The 17,277-nt window shown below is 34.2% G+C and overlaps 1 protein-coding gene across 1 annotated transcript in view; it reads right to left on the bottom strand.

Annotated features, from left to right (window-relative positions):
• Window positions 1-17,277, bottom strand: part of Pclo (piccolo presynaptic cytomatrix protein) — a 348,891-nt gene that overhangs the window by 123,354 nt on the left and 208,260 nt on the right. Inside the window, 1 exon segment of the mRNA XM_040735211.1 lies at window positions 14,310-14,400. Coding sequence (XP_040591145.1) covers window positions 14,310-14,400 — 91 coding nt within the window.

Here is a 17,277-nt window from a genome sequence, read left to right as displayed (position 1 = left end):
AGTAAAAAGCTCAATCTCTGGACTTGCACCCCACCGGTATCCACCCTGCAAGGCTTCACCCTGAATGTTTCACCCCTTCTTCTGCTCAGTTCCATATAAGCCCTGCTCTTTGCTCAAGTCCTATCCTCTGCTCAGTCTATATAGGCTGACCCCTGTTCAGTTCTTTATAAACCCTGCCTTCTGCTTAGCTCTATATAAGCCCCACCTTCTGTTCTGTTCTATGTAAGCCCCGCCCTGTGTTCAGTTCTAAATAAGCCCTGCCTCTTTAAAGTATCTTAACTAATGAAAAACTCATTTCAATGTAACATTAAGTAGAATTTCAAAACATAAAATAAATTATATTTTCAGTCATATGAATGTATAATTTATACCTCAAGTTTAGGACATTCTTTAAAACTACATCCATGAGCATAGAAATAGCTAACATGAACATGATCTAATCCAGGGTTAAGGGTGACTGTAATCTGTCAAAGACTATATTCTCTTTGGTTCTCTACACAGTATTAACTTTATATAATTTTATGATTAGAGGAATCACTAAAGGTTTTAAAGAAAGTGAGGAAAGGAGGGAACTGTGCTGCAGGGGAGATTAGAGTCTCTGTGCTCTTCTCACAAAGTAGACAGGAGTTTTCCTTAAGATTCTAAGAATAACTTTATTTGCATTCCTTAGGAACGTGCTGGCCTTGTCTGAAGCAATGGAGCACTGTGACTCTTTTCTCTAGATTTCTAAGATTCTGAGAGCACTGTGAGTGAGTGTGATACCGATACCTACAACTACCATTCTGCTGCCTTGTGACTCATTCTGCTTCAGTCCAGGAAGGTTTATTAGGTCTCCAGCTTTATTTTAGACATTGTTTGCTTTCTGCATACTTTATAGGTTTTCACTATTGCTTCCTGCATTCTTATTTATTTTATGTTTATTTTATTTTTTGCACTGATATAATTTGATTTATTTCTTATTTCCACTTATTTATATTCTATTGATATATTCTATGTGGCTACCATGAGAGTTTTATATTTGAATCTACTATTAAAACTATCCAATATCGCAGAGCGCTGTTGGCGCACGCCATTAATCCCAGCACTCGGGAGGCAGAGGTAGGCGGATCTCTGTGAGTTCGAGGCTGGACTGGACCGATAGCCTCCAAAACAATACAGAGAAACCCTGTCTCGTAAAAACCAAACAACCAACCAACCAAACAAAAAAAACTATCATATATCAAGTGATGTCAATTTATCTTTAATTTCATGTGAAAACTCTATTCTTGTAAAATTCTACATCTCTGCTATAGTCCAATATCACAAATCATACCTGTGTATGTTATGTGTCCAGTGACACCAATTCAAAATGATTTTATGCATTTGTCTTTTACATCTGATAGAAAATAAAAAGTAGAACTAGAAATATAAAAAGAAAACTTTTTAAATACTGAAAAATCATATAAAGTTGGTAAAATGCTTTCTCAATGAGTGAATTACATAACTAAACACAATTTTATAATTATTAACAATTTCAACATTTGGAAGTTGAATAAATCATACAAGAATGAGAGAGGTATACACTCCAGAAAAACTACTGGCCTAAGAGGAATAATAGTGGACCTCTACTGTGCCTCTCCTGACAACTTCTACACCAATCTCAGCTGTCATATGCCTTTAACGGCATGATCTATAAATGTCAGAGTCTTTGTTGTTACAGAATGGAACGGAACAAGCAGGAAGTCTGTAGATTCTCCAAGTTTTAAGTCTGGCCACAGATAACTAGGTGAGTCATAGTTAATTAATGAACTCTCCATGCTTCTGGGTAAATGGAAGCTTGGCATATAGATAGCATATACCAGGCAGAACCTAAGCCACCATATCTAGTCTAAAGAAGGCAACCCAGACATATAACACAGGAAAGAAACTAGAAAATTTAAAACTTACTTGAGTTTTGATATTTCTCCCCATTTTATATACCAGTCCAGCAATTAGACTTTACAGGCTTAAAAGTAGGTAAAAGTCACTTGAGGTGAACTTTTTGCCCATAACTGGCTATTTGGATACGACTCCTAGAAAACTATAACACAAGGCTATTCAAAAACATTATATGAAAATATATGCATAGAATAAATTTGGACATACACACAAAAAAACCTAACAAACATTCTAAGTCATGAAACATAAAGCAATCACACACTATAACAAATTGAAATTATTCTATGAATGCCATGTAGATTGTGATCTAGAGATCAATTAGTATGTGTCTTGTTGATAACAAAGGACAAAGAATACATGATTGACTTACTACACCTAGTTAATATTTTGTGCAAAATGGTGAATACATTCCTAATAAACACCCTAAACTAAATTATAAGTAAAGATATGTGAATGCTTCACATAGGTATGGTATATTTCTGTAATCCTAGCACAATGGTGACAGGAGACTATCCTCCAACTACCCAGTGGGCTCAAGTTAAGCATCGACTACATTAGACCCTCTCTCAAAAATTAAAGACAAAGCAATAGAAAAAATAAACAAAAAATACTAAGGTGGAAATAGGAAAATACTTCTACATTCCTATTCATAACATTGTAACTGTGATAGAATAAATGTTTTCTCTAAAAATCAGGGGAGAGCAAAGATGCCTGCTTGGCTATTATATTCAGGATTATACAGAAACTTTTACCCAGTGGCATCAAAGAAACACTGGGCTTGCAAATTGTAATGGAAATAGGAAATACTTTATTGGCAGATCATGCCATTTTGCAAGCATAAAATCATGAGTTTAAATAAAAATTGTAAGAAGAGTAAGTCTGTGAGGCTATAAACTAAAAGTTAATATAAAAATAACAATTTATACATAATGTATAATTGAGATATTTCAAAATCCTAATTAAGAAAACTCTTTACAATAATAACAAACAGTATAACAATGTAAACACATTTAGTAGATAAATGCTAATTTTATACATGAGAAATAAAAATCTTGGTGAAAGAATTAGAGGAAATCTAAATAAATGAGATATTATATATGCATGGATTGGAAAATTCAGTGTTTTTATGCAGTAGTTGCTTTCAGCACAATCACCATCACAGTTGCAGAAAGATGATTAAAAATTTGGTCAAATTTCAAAGGCTATAATATGGTATGTGGTACCCTCAGACAAAATGGCAGCCCATAGAATGGGAAAAGATATCTACCAACCCCACATCTGACAGAGGGCTGATTTCCAAAACATACAAAGAACTCAAGAAGCTAGTCACCAAAACACCAAAGGATCCAATTAAAAAGTGGGGTAGAGAACTAAATAGAGAATTCTCAATAGAGGAATCTAAAATGGCTGAAAGACACATAAGAAAGTGCTCAACATCCTTAGTCATCAGGGAAATGCAAAAATACACAGATAACAGAATAGCTGCAAAAACAGGGTCCACCCATCTGCTGCAATACAAGAAATACACTTCAGTATCAAAGATAGACATTACCTCAGTGTAAAAATTTGGAAAAAGGTTTTCCAAGAAAATGGACACAAAAAGCAAGCTGGTTTACCATTTTAATATCTAAAACATTAGGATTCTAACAAAAAATTAATGAAGGGAGTTTTGGAAGGGCACTTCATCCTCATCAAAGAAAAAAATCTATAAAGATGACATCTCAATTCTTAACAACTATGCCCCAAACAGAAGGGCAACCACATTTGTAAAAGAAACATTACTAAAGCTTAAATCACATGTTAAACCTTACATTAATAGTGGGAAACTTCAACACACACCCCTCTCACCAACAGGTCATCCAGACAGCAACTAAACAGAGAAATAATGAAACTCACAAACAGTATGAAACAAATGGACCTAACAGATATCTATAGAACATTTCACCCAAGCACTAAAGAATATACCTAGTTCTCAGTATCTTACAGGATTTTTTTCAAAGTTGACCACATGCACATCTCTACAGATAGAAGAAAAGTTAAAGAATTCTGATTCCTATCAGACCATCATGGATTAAAAGCTGGACTTGAACAATGATAGAAACAATAGAAGCCTACAAACTCATGGAAACTGATCAACTTTCTACTGAGTGACTATTGAGTCAAGGCAGATATAAAGAAAGAAACTGAAGACTTCCAAGAATACAATGAAAAATGAATGCACAACATACCCAAACCTTTGGGACATGAGAAAAGGGATGCTAAGAGGAAAGTTCATACCACTAAGTGCCTTCATGAAAAAGTTGGAGAGATCTCATAATGGCAATAAAGGTATACAAGAGAACAATGCAAAGAATCAAAGAAACAAAGATATGGTTCTTTGAGAAAATCATCAAGACAGACAAACCCTATCGAAACTAACTAAAAGACAAGAGAAAATAACCCAATTGACAAAATCAGAAATGAAATGGGGGACATAAGAAGACATGCAATTCAGAGAATGATTAGGTCATACTTCAATAATCCATACTCCACAAAATTGGAAAATCTAAAAGAAATTGCCAATTTCTTAACATATACCACTTACAAAGTTAATACAAGGTCAGATAAACAATTTAAATAGATCTATAACACTTCATGAAATAGAAGCAAACACTAAAAGTCTTTAAAAAATGCCCAGGGTCAGGCAGTTTTTTTTTTTTCGTTTTTTTCGAGACAGGGTTTCTCTGTGGTTTTGGAGGCTGTCCTGGAACTCACTTTGTAGACCAGGCTGGCCTCGAACTCACAGAGATCCGCCTGCCTCTGCCTCCTGAGTGCTGGGATTAAAGGCGTGCGTAGGCTCACAACCAAAATATAAGGGTGGTCAGGCAGTTTTAAGGCAAAATTTTAAAAGACTTTCAAAGAAAGGCTAATGCGAATACTCAAATTATTTCACAAAATAAAAACAGAAGGAACATTACCAAACTCTTTTTACAAGATCACAGTCACCTTGATTCCCAAATCACAAAAAGACTTAACAAAAAGAGAATTTCAGACCAGTCTCCATCATGAACATTGATGCAAAAATACTCAATAAAGTACTTGCAAATTGAATCCAAGAACACATAAAAATTATTGACCCCAGAGATGGAGAGATGGTTCAAAAATAAAAATGTCAATGTAGCCCACTATATAAACAAACTGAAAGAAAAAGAAAATATGGTCATCTCATTAGATTCTGAAAACAGCCCTTGACAATATCCAACACTCCTTCCTGATAAATGTCTTGGAGAGATCAGGGATACAAAGGATATACCTCAACATAATAAAGGCAATTTATAACAAGCCTATAGCCCACATCAAATTAAGTGGAGAGAAACTCAAAGCAATTTCACTAAATTCAGAAATAAGATAAGGTTATCCATTCTCTTCATATCTATTCAATATAGTACTTAAATTTCTAGCTAGATTAATAATACCACCAAAGGAGATAAGGCTATAGAAATTGGAAAGGAAGAAATCAAATATCTCTATTTGCAGATGATAACGATAGCATACCTGAACCACCTCAAAAATTCTATCAGGAAATTCCTATATCTGATAAATGCCTTTAGTGAAGTGGCTGGATTCAAGAATAACCCAAAGAAACCAGTTGTCTTCCAATGTACAAAGGATAGAGGGACTGAGAAAGAAATGAGGGAAACAACACCATTAAGAAGAGCCAAAAATATAAAATACCTTGGGGTAACTCTAACTAAGCAAGTGACATACTTGTATGACAAAAACTTCAAGTCTATGGAAAAGAAATTAAATAATATATCAAAAGATGGAAAGATCTTCATGTTCATGCATTCGTAGGATTAACATACTAAAAACGGCCATTCTACCACAAGCAATCCACAGACTCACTGAAATTCCTCTCAAAATTCCAACACAATTCTTTGTGGCCTGTGAAAGGACAATACTCAACTTCATATGGAAAAAGAAAAAGAAAACCCAGGGTAGGTGAAACAATCCTGTACAATAAAAACTTTCCAGAGGTAACGCCATGCCTGATTTCAAGCTCTACTATAGAGCTATAGCAATTTAAACCACATTGTACTGGCATAAAACAGACAGGCTAATCAACTGAGTCAAAAGGAAGACTCAGGTGTAAATCCACAAACCGATGGACACTTCATTTTTAACAACGAAGCCAGAATAACACAATGGAATAAGAAAGCATCTTCAACAAACAGCAATGCAAATAGATTCATATCCATCACCCTGTACACAACTCAAATCGAAGTGGATCAAAGATTTCAACACAAAACCAAATGTTGCAAACCTAATAGAACAGAAAGTAGGCAGTAGCTTTGAATTCATTGGCACCCCAGACAACTTCCCAAACAGAATACAAATAGTGTTAAAAAATGGGAACTCATGAAACTGAAAAGCTTCTGAAAGTCAAAGGACTCTGTCCATAAGAGAAAATAGCAGTCCACAGAATTGGAAAAGATATACACCTACTCCACATGTGACAGATAGCTAATATACAAAATACAGAATGAACTCAAGAAGTTAGACATCAACAAACCAAATAATCCAATTAAAATGGTGTAAAGATCCAAACAATTCTCAACAGTGGAATCTCAAGTGGCTGAGAAACTCTTAGAGAAATGATCAACATCCTTAGCAATCAAAGAAATGCAAATCAAAAATAACTCTGAGATTCCATCTTATATCTGTCAGAATGACTAAGATAAAAAATACAAGGGATAGCTCATGGTGATGGGGATATGGAGCAAGGGTAACACTCTTCCACTCCTGGAAGGATTGCAAACTTGTTTAGCCTCTTTGGAAACCAATATGGTAGTTTCTCAGAAAACTGGGAGTCAATTTACCTCAAGACCCAGTGATACTACTCCTCTGCATACACTCAAAGCACAATTCATCATACTAGAAGGATTTCTCTGCTCTTATCACAGTAACTTTATGTTTAGTATCCAGAAACTGGAAACAATCTAAATGTCCCTCAACAGAGGAATGGATTAAAAAATGTAGTACATTTACACAATGGAGCATTAGTCAGATGTAAAAAATAATGTCACCATGAAATTCAAAGACAACCGAATGAAAGTTAAAAAAATCATTCTGAGTCAGGTAACCCAGACCCAGGAAGACAAGCATGCTATGTACTCACTCCTAAGTTGATATTAGCTGTAAAATGAAGGATAATCATGCTACAGCCCATAGATCCAGAGAGACTAAGTAACAAGGAAGGAGCAAGGCAGAATGTATGGATTTTCCTGGGAAGGGGAAACAGTGCATTTCAGTCATGGATTGGGAATGGGAACAGGAGTAATCATGTCTGGGGTGGAAGAAGAGTGTACTTGGGAGAGATGACTGGGAATGGGGGCATTTCACCAAACACTACTGGCAAAAAAAGTCAATGAAATGACTCCTAATGACACCGACATTCTGCTATACTTGTAGACCAGAGCCTACCATAATTGTTATCAGCAACTGATGGGGCAGATAGAGGGACACACAGTCAAACATCAGGCAGAAATTGGGGAATCCTGAAGAAGAAGGGGAGGAAGGATGTAGGAGACAGAGGGGGTGAACTATACCACAATAACATGTCCTACAGAATCATCTAACTTGGGCTCATGGGGGCTCACAGAGATTGAACCAACAACCAGACATTCTGCATTGGTTTGATTGATGTCCTCTACATATATGTTATGGCTGAGTAGCTTAGTGTTTTTGTGAGACTCCTAACAGTGGGAGTGGGGCTGTCTCTGACTCTTTTTCCTGCTCTTGGGATCTTTCCCCTCCTACTGGGTGGCCTTGGTCAGCCTATATGAGGGTGTCTAGTCTTATTGCGATTTGTTATGCAAGTTTGGATGATATCCCTGGGAGACCTTTCCTTTTCTGAAGGGAAAAAAAGAGTGTGTGGTTCTAGGGGAGAGGAGAGGTGGGGGAGTGACTGAGAGAAGAGGAAGGAGGGGAAACTGCAGTGTGGATGCCATATACAAGAGACCATGAATAGAAAAAGAAAAAAAGTTGAACAGAAACTGTTCAGGGCAGATGTGAAACATCCAAGAAACATAGGTATATAGTAAAACTTATATTTAAATACTTTTAAAAACATAGAAAAATTAAATGAAGTAAATGAAATGTAGAACATTAGAAGGATGGAATATATTTAGCAACAAAGAGTAGCATATAACTGATGCATGTGGCAACATAGACTAATCTAAAACATTAAAAGTGAGAATCCAGATACTAAAACTTCATATTATTTGGTTCTGTTCACTGTGACACTTTTACAAGGTCAATTTACAGAGTCAGACATCAAATGTGGACTTTCTTATGGCGGGCAACTGACATAAGAAGTTTAGTTTAGCAATTTCTAGGAAAGTTTAGGATGGTAGAAAATTTTAACAGAACTGTGGTAATTGTCATAGAATACTGTAAGTTTATTAAAACTTCTGATCCAAACATTAACAATGTATATTTGTAATATTTAAATTATCCCTAGATAAGTCAATAATGATAATTATGATTATTATAATTAATAATGCAAAATAAGGATAATGATAATAATAATAAAAAATCTGAATTTCAACTCAGATCCAGTGGAACTCACTAGATATGTAATGTTTCTAAAACCCAATAAGATGGTGAGTTAACCGAGCTCCTGATACATATGGAAAACTCTTCCTCCTCAACTGTGTGGGTCAAGAGATGTCCCGTTGCAAGACATCCATTCGGCGTGGTCAACCCAATCCTGTCTATAAAGAGACCTTTGTCTTCCAGGTGGCCCTCTTCCAGCTCTCTGAAGTTACCCTGATGATTTCCATTTATAGTAGGCGTACCATGAAGTGTAAAGAGATGATTGGCTGGATTGCTCTGGGCCAGAACAGCAGCGGGGAAGAGGAACAGGAACATTGGGAGGAAATGAAGGAAACCAAAGGCCAGCAGATATGCAGGTGGCATACATTGCTGGAATCCTAGGCTTCTCAAGAGGCATTTAGTGCTATATCAGCCTTGATTATCTGACACCAAGTCAGAGCATTGTGTGTGTGTATGGGGGGTGGGTTCAAATGGAGAGTTTTACTGATCTTAGGGCATTCTGTGGTTTAGAACATTATCCAAGGTTTGATTTTCATTTAAATGTTGTTAGGAACAGAAAGCTACATGCACAGCCAAGTGCACAGTTTAGGAACTAGTACTCTAGTTGAGACCACTGGTGATGTCATAATTTGTGCTAATGGATGACTGTGTTTGGGTTCACACTGTGGGATGTAGTTTTTCCTGCTTTCTCTTTTGCTGGGAGAATAGACTGAGATTTCAAAGGAGCTGTAACACTACTGTTTTCCATCACCAGAGTTTATGAATCAGACTCTTCCCAGGGTCCAAAGTTCCAAAATAGAGAAATGAATCAGATACTGAGGTTTATAGAAAGATGTAAGCAATCCACACTCCTCTGCCCGACCTACTCTCTTTATGAAAAAAAAGCCCTGTTTATTTAAAAGGTAATTGCTATAAATTTGTGGTGTAAATAAATTTGTATTCATGAATGCCTCTTTTTCTCAATTAGACCTCACGATTTCTAAAAGAATTGGGTTAGACAAATCATCTTGAAGTTGTAAGAGTTAAAAACTGACTGTTATCTGAACTATCTTTTTTTGAATATGTAAGAAAGATTTCAAAAATCAAGGTTTTTGTGCTTTAGTTTTTACCAAATCAGTACCTAAACAACAAGAGGAAAACCAAGGAGATAATAAAGTCTTGGCTTTCTTGATGCTTTCAAATCTGACATTCATTTGGATTATACCTTTTCTATGGTCAATTATATTAACTCACACATGTTTTTTGTATATACCCCTGCATGTCAGTCACATTCATCTTCATGCTATGTACCTTGCCAGTAAAATGTGTACAGTGAATCTTAATAAATACTGATTTGATTGAAAAAAATTGAGCTACTCTTTCCTAAGACTCTTCTGTCTTTCAAAGCTAAACATTTTCCATGTTCTTCACCGTGAAGTTGCCAATTAGTCTTTATTACCTAGTAGATGCAGCCAGTCTACCATGGAACTGTACATAATAAACTTTTTTTTGAGAATCAGTATTTCTTTGGTTTTCAGAAAACATGAAATGGAGTTCCAAATCAGAGAGACAGAGATAGATAGATAGAGATAGATAGATAGAGATTCATTTTATGAATCTTGCATTCTTTTTTTTCTTCAGTTTTCCTCTCTGTGGCAAAGAGTATTTGCTGCATATGGGGGAAGAGTAGATATTTGCATTAGGTTTGTTTGCAGATAATCATAAAGTATCAAGTTATCTTATTTCCCAAATAAAACCTGTATTCTCAAAATGAATGTTAACACTGAATCAAAGTGCATTAGTTATTGTCTCTATTCCACTCTATAGTCCGTGTCTATTGAACAAAGACTTTCAAAACTGTTGTACAATTCTCAAAAATATCTGTACCTTGGAATGCATATGTTGAAAAGTTAAGGAACAGCTTTTTAAAAGTTAGAATCTTATTTTCATATACTTCTCTTTGCATACTTTACAAAATTATGAACAATGGTACAGAAACATGTTTGCATGTATATGTTTATTTAAACATAAAATAAGTATAAGTATTAATGATTTATAAATCTCTTAGCTCTTATCTAAGCTCTTCTTAACATTTTGTTTTGTGATCATTATTATAGTTTGGACATTCTACTAAATCATGAGGAAATTGAGGGCTGGGGCCTTCATGCATTTCTTCTAATCACACAAAAAACCATAATGGGATTGCTAAGTGACAGATATTAGCAAACAAATACAAAACTTCATGCACTGTGAATTATAAAAGTATTTGGAAAGGAGAATCTATGGTATGTAAATTAAAGAAAAACAAGGACAAAGGCATATCTTTTGTATTTATATTGTTTTTAACTACCTTTGTAAATATCTTTACAGTATAAGCTCTCAAGGTTTGGGTTTCAAAAGCCATCCATCATGTTTACTATTCCTGCCTGACAGTTTGAAAGAGCCTTTGCTGGGACAAATTACAACTGTGAGTATTTTCTCTGTTAATAAAACAGACTTAAAGTGTTTATTAATTCACTTGAAACAATAAAAGCAGTATGCTTTAAATACATTATATGTAGTTAATAAAAAACATTTTATTAAAAAAAGAGAATGGGGTCACCTGTTCCCATCCTTCAGATCTGTTTCTTTGAGACGTAAACAAATACAGCTGAATGCTCATGTTTAGTGTCTGATGCAGTCTCTCCTGATGTCACACAGTAGATAGCCTCCAAAATATACTGGCTATTCTCAAAGGATGAGGAGGACAAAGGAAAAACCCATGTTAGCATCATTCTGAGAGCAGTTTTGAGTTGGTGGATCCATGAAAACATATTGGACTATAAGGTCTCACTATCCATCTCTTGAGATATTATTGACAAGGGAGAGGCTATTAACCAATTTTCTCTTTACCTTTCCTTTGTGGCATTGTTTTTGTTCCCTATAAATAAGAATACTTTTTTCATTCTCTATTTGTGCCTAATTTATGGCAGTTTTATAAATATTTTATACTTTCTGCTTTGTATCTCTGATAAGAGATCTTAAAAGACACATAATATGCCTACTTTGAAGAAATTTAGTTAACCAAAATGTTTCCTACTGTGTCTGAGAGAATGAGTGTGCTACATTCTATTCTTCACTTCCTTCGTCTTATCCTTGGGTTCCGAGGTTGCTACTGGTTTGTGTGCTGTTTCATTACTGAGGAAGCTGCCATGCACATCATTTATCTCTAAACATGAGAAACAAGTAAGGATGCAAAAATTTACACTGGAAAATTTTAGATGTACAGGGAAACAACCAGACTGCAACAAATAGTTCATCACAATACAGTTAGTATTACAGCTCCCAGGATCACAAAATCATGGTCAATTTTGTTTCCTCTCTCTGTACTATTCTCCATACCTAGTTAGTTTCGAAGCTAATTTTAGACATGCTATCATTATTTCTATATATTTTCATATCTCAGAAAGGTATTTTCAGTTATGACTAAAGCTAATAAGAACGTATTATATTTTTAAAATGCTCATAGAATAAGTGTAACACATTCCCACACAAGCCAAATAAGATGGGAAATAGCTTCCTTCAGTCATTAAACAATATATAAGTACACATATGTATTTCAAAATACATGAAAAATAGTTTTATTTGTCAAAAGTATTTATTAAATTAAAAATCAACACAAAGTGGTATTTAGAATATACTTAATAAATAATTAGTATTTCATTATTGTTAATAACCATATAATAAACCATAGCAAAGTCTGATCTTGGCAGGACAGAAAACAATGTCATGTCAAAGGCTGAATTTTCTGTTTGAGGGAGTGCCTACCTTTAGATGCTTTACAAAGACTATCACATGTGGTTCCTGATTCACAGGTTCACATATTTAAAATAATCTAGATTCCTAAGGACTTATGGAAATACAAATTTGTATTTGATATAATACAAATTATATCAAAATATTCAATTTTGTATAGAACTATGTTCCCTAAGGATAAACAAAACTACACACTTAGTCATAATTATTGAAGTGTAAATAAATATGGAAAATACTTTGGTATTTTTGCAATATTAAAAATAAAGGAAACTTGGAGAGATAACATGTACATTTTCTAGAAATAATTGTTTGCAAAAATAATAATTCTCTTTCCTCATAATGAGAAAACTGAAGGTCAAAATATTTAGTTTTTGAGTATAGTATTTATAATAGTAAATTCATAGCATTATTTCCATTATTCTTATTGTTTAAACTTTTTCTAGTTGAGATAAAGCTGTAATGAGTTAGAGAAGATGAGGATGAGAGGAAATACTTTAATATGAAGCAAAAATAATGACATAAGTAGATCGATACATTGATGAAGGACCCGTTGATTTAGAGAAATGCATCAAGATTTCTATTATATCCCCCATAAAAATAATATTAACACTATCAGAAAATAATACGCTATTTTACAAATGTCCCTCAAAGCACTAATTGGACTCAGTTTGCGAAATTTTCCAAAAATTTGATTATCAAATCTAAATATATATTCAACTATAGAATACATTTTATCAGAATGAAATGATGGAACAGAGAGCACTTGGGTTTTAAATATTTCCCTTTTGTCTTCAATCTGAACAAAATAAATACATAAAATTGAAGCACCTTTCTTTGGTACAAGAAAAAATACCCATTTCAACAGGAAAACAATACCAGATTTCTAACTGATAAGTTATCTGTGGAAATAGAGAGCAAACAATTCCCATTGCACAATCATTCATCAAAATCTGCAGTAAAATTGTAGCTGAGGTGACAAGTGACTTCCTGTGTCACCATGAAAACAAACAAAATAAAAAAAGTGTGTACACCAAGTTAGATCTACGTCTTGTAAAAAGAGCACAGCAATGTCTTTAATTTTTTACCAGTATTTTCTGTTTATATTGACTGGATATTAAACACAGATAGTGTATGGTTACTGAGAAAGAATACAAGAAATACCCAGGGTATATTTCATAGACTTAAACATTTTTATCTCATACTTCAAATGATGGAATTCTCATTTGTAATGTGAAAATTTCATAGTTTTTCAAGAGTTTCAGGATCAGAAAACACAAAGAAATACAAAAATGGTTATGCTAGATGTAGGAACCATGATAGTGAAATACAATGTGAGATGTATCTAATATACAATGTATCCTAGAGTGTATCTTGAGGCACTAGAATAAGTAATTGATGAGTGGAGAAACTCAAAATTTGGGTAAAACCAACAGCTGCTTTAATAATATCGTATTCATATTGATTCTCTTGGCTTGATCAATTTATGTCAGATTTATGTCAACATTAGGAAAACTGGTCGAAGAATAGACAGTGCATCACTTGGTACCATTTTCTTGAAGTCTGAAATTATTTCAAAATAAGAAGCTTAGGAAGTCCATTATCAGCTTTGATCTATAATAGACACAAGTAATCCAAAAGAATCTGCCCTAAGATCTCCAAGCTTCTATATTCTCTATACTCAGCTCTCATAGTATTCAAGAGAGCAAACCCACTGTAATGTGGTGACCACAATACTTCCTGAAGCAGTAATTATGAGGTCTGCCAAATCATGCACTGTTATAAATACCAAAAATGTAGAGAGGATACTGACCACTTAGTGACTTGTCATGCAAAAATCATGTCATTAATGATTTTTTTTGTGTGTGTGTTCGGATAAATAGCCTGTTATTTTTGGACATGTGCTAAAACTGATATAAATGGTTGTTTTCTAAAATTTAATGAGTCATTTAAACTGAAATACAAATACATATGTCAGTGTGACATTGGAATTAGAAATTGTCAGATAGTTCAATTAGCTTTACCTGAAACTGTGTGATCCTTGGAGTCTCTAGTTATTTTTATCCTTGCATGAGGAAAGATGTAGTGCATTGTCTTGCCATTCATCTGCAGAATCTAGGACACATAAGGGATTCGGTAAAAATCAGTAATAATAACCCTTGAAATACATTATGCAAAACTTCACTTGCTCAATTCAAAGCACATCAATTAAATTAATGAAAATATATCATAAGATTCTAGAATGATGCCAATTGCAGAATTTGCACTCACACTGCATACTGATTAAATTAGTTTCTGAGTTCATTATGGTGTTTCGTTTATAACTAATCACTCTTGAAGACTGACTTCTCTTATTTGGGAAATCAATGAGCATCTATATTGGTTTTCAAGGATGTTTCTGATGGCAGTGATGTGTGTTCATTATTGATGACAATGAATAATTTAGATTGAGAGAAACCAGTCCTTGATTTTGTACTTGAAAGGAAGTCAGGAAACAGGAAGGCATTCTCAAATGTAGTAATTAAGTGAAACTAATGGAGAAATCTCAGAGAATACCCCTCTTGTCACATCCCTCTTACTATAACGAGGTCTGTGATATATTTAAGGTGCTTAAATTTTATTGTGGAATTTTACTGAGAACACCTCCTATATTCATGTTCAGAATAGTCTGTCTAAATGAATAAAGACTTTGTTCATGCAAATTCTCCCAGATTCTGTCTTTGTATGTAAAGGCTATGTTGCTGGCTGAGACATTTCTTCTTACTACGGGATTCTCGAAAGCAGAAGGAGCAATACTGAAGCTACTGTTGTGTCTGTGGATCCCACACTATTTCACACCTGGAATTTGGTTTGTGTTTTTCCAAATTTATTCTGTGTGTCTTTCACATCATGTATGTTGATCCCATTCATTCCCCTGTCCCTTCTCTTCCCTCAGTCCCTGCCCCGCCTCCAGAGAAAACAAAATTTAAGAGAAAAAAAAGGAGAAAATAAAAGGGAAAAAATAAATCTCATCATGGAAGTTGGAGTGTGACAGAGTGAGTCATTGCATAAACCAAATCTTTACTTGGAAGTGTTCATTGCAAAGATTCAATGATCTGTTGGGGTCTGGGGTTCCAATACGCTATTGATACTGGGGCCTCACTAGGACTCTTCCTGGCTAGCCTGTTGAGATTATTCCTTAAAATTGGTTGACATTGCTTCATTCTTATTTCAATGATTTTATGACTTCATGTAGGTTTAATGACAATTTAAGCAATCTACCCAATTGGTCAAAAATAAACTAAGACAACATTATTTTGCACTTAGGCTTTCTTTCTGTTTTCTAGATTCTTACTATAGATACAAGTTTTAAACCATAGACTGTAGTTTGCAAGAGCAGATAGCATCTTAGTGTGCTAGTGAGAGTTTTTATCAGTGAATCATTATAACAATTTTAATCATTATCTGTGATGTTGGCATACTGAGTATTTTCATTTCCATGATTGTCTCTTTAGAGTATCTTCACCCAGTTCCACAATTTTTTAAGACTTTGCACACAGCATCACAAGGTCACTTACTAAAACAGCAACCTTTTATAGTTAGGATTGATATGGATGAGCCAATAGATAGCAGATCACAATTGCAGGTAAATATTGACAGAGTCTTCTGGGAAATAGGCTTACGGGGCAGCTGGGTTTTGTTTGTTTTGTTTTATACCAATAATATCAAGTGTGCCACAAGGGACACAGGGAGGTTAAGCGACACACCAAGGTGCTAGACAATGTTTTCATGGTTTTTTGATAATTCTGCATCAACAAGATTGTCATCTGCATGTATCTCAGAAAATGCATTATTCTTCTTTCCTAACCATAAATATTTTCATGAGCCAAGTCTACATATTTATGAAGCAATTAAATTTGCATTAGAATAATTTTTATTTACACATTCATCCACTTCGATTACATAAATGTTTGATATAGGGAACAGATGTCAGCATGCTTCCCTACACAGTAGTGGGCATTGCATTCTTACATGTCAGGGTGTGTAGGGCAGAGAGCTGCTATGTTGTGTATGATTGTGATCAAAGACATAAGAAATGGTTTATTACTAAAGCATAAGGGAAAGAGACTTTCTCCAGTTTTGTAGCGTGATAATGGTGTATCACAGACATCTTACTGCGTAAGGGGGCTTATTCATGACAACCTGAATGACCAGTATGCTTAGCAAAGTGACCAGAGTCTACAGAGAGAAAACACTGTGTTCAGCTACAAATATAAGAAAAAGCATGGCCCCTACAGAGGAGGTTAATGTATCGAAGGCAGGCGCTCCATAGGATTTGTGGATGATTTGGGCTTTACTGTGGCACTGGGGTACATTGTTATAGTCAATATATGGTGACTTAACTTTACGACTATCATGTAAAAGATATTTATTTTTTATAAAGAAAAAACCTTAAAAATAATTAAGATTAGATGGTCTATTTATTTCATAAAGAACACTTGGATTTCTCTTGAATAGTACAAACATTAAAGTGTACATATTTGAAAGGAAACAAATACTGCTTTGGTAAATTTATAGTTACTATGTCCATGAATCTAATACTTTTTAAAAAATAATCCTCCATTCATGTAGTCTTTTGTGTACACATTTTTACAGAAGACAAATTCATGTTTGAATTAGTCAATTGAATTTTATCCTATTTCCCCCAGAGCATTTCATGAAAAAAATTCTTGGTGTACATACTTCAAGTAACAGCATCCTTTTTTATTGGTATCAAGGGCTCATATTACCTTTTATTATCAGATATAATAAAGAAGTAGATAAAATGAAATTGTCACTATAACAAAATAAAGTTCTTGATTTAAAGGAGAAAACAGTATTTGAAGATAATTATCAACACAGAAATGTATTAATTTAACATGGAATTAAACAAATGTTACATATTTAAGGCATTTGTTGTCTTCTATATAGAATCAATTTAGAAAACATGTAAAGAAAAATGAAATTATTGTC

This window comes from Mesocricetus auratus, unplaced genomic scaffold (genome assembly GCF_017639785.1).
Source record: "Mesocricetus auratus isolate SY011 unplaced genomic scaffold, BCM_Maur_2.0 Super-Scaffold_100043, whole genome shotgun sequence".
Classification (NCBI taxonomy): domain Eukaryota; kingdom Metazoa; phylum Chordata; class Mammalia; order Rodentia; family Cricetidae; genus Mesocricetus; species Mesocricetus auratus.
This window is presented reverse-complemented; position numbering and strand designations above follow the sequence as displayed.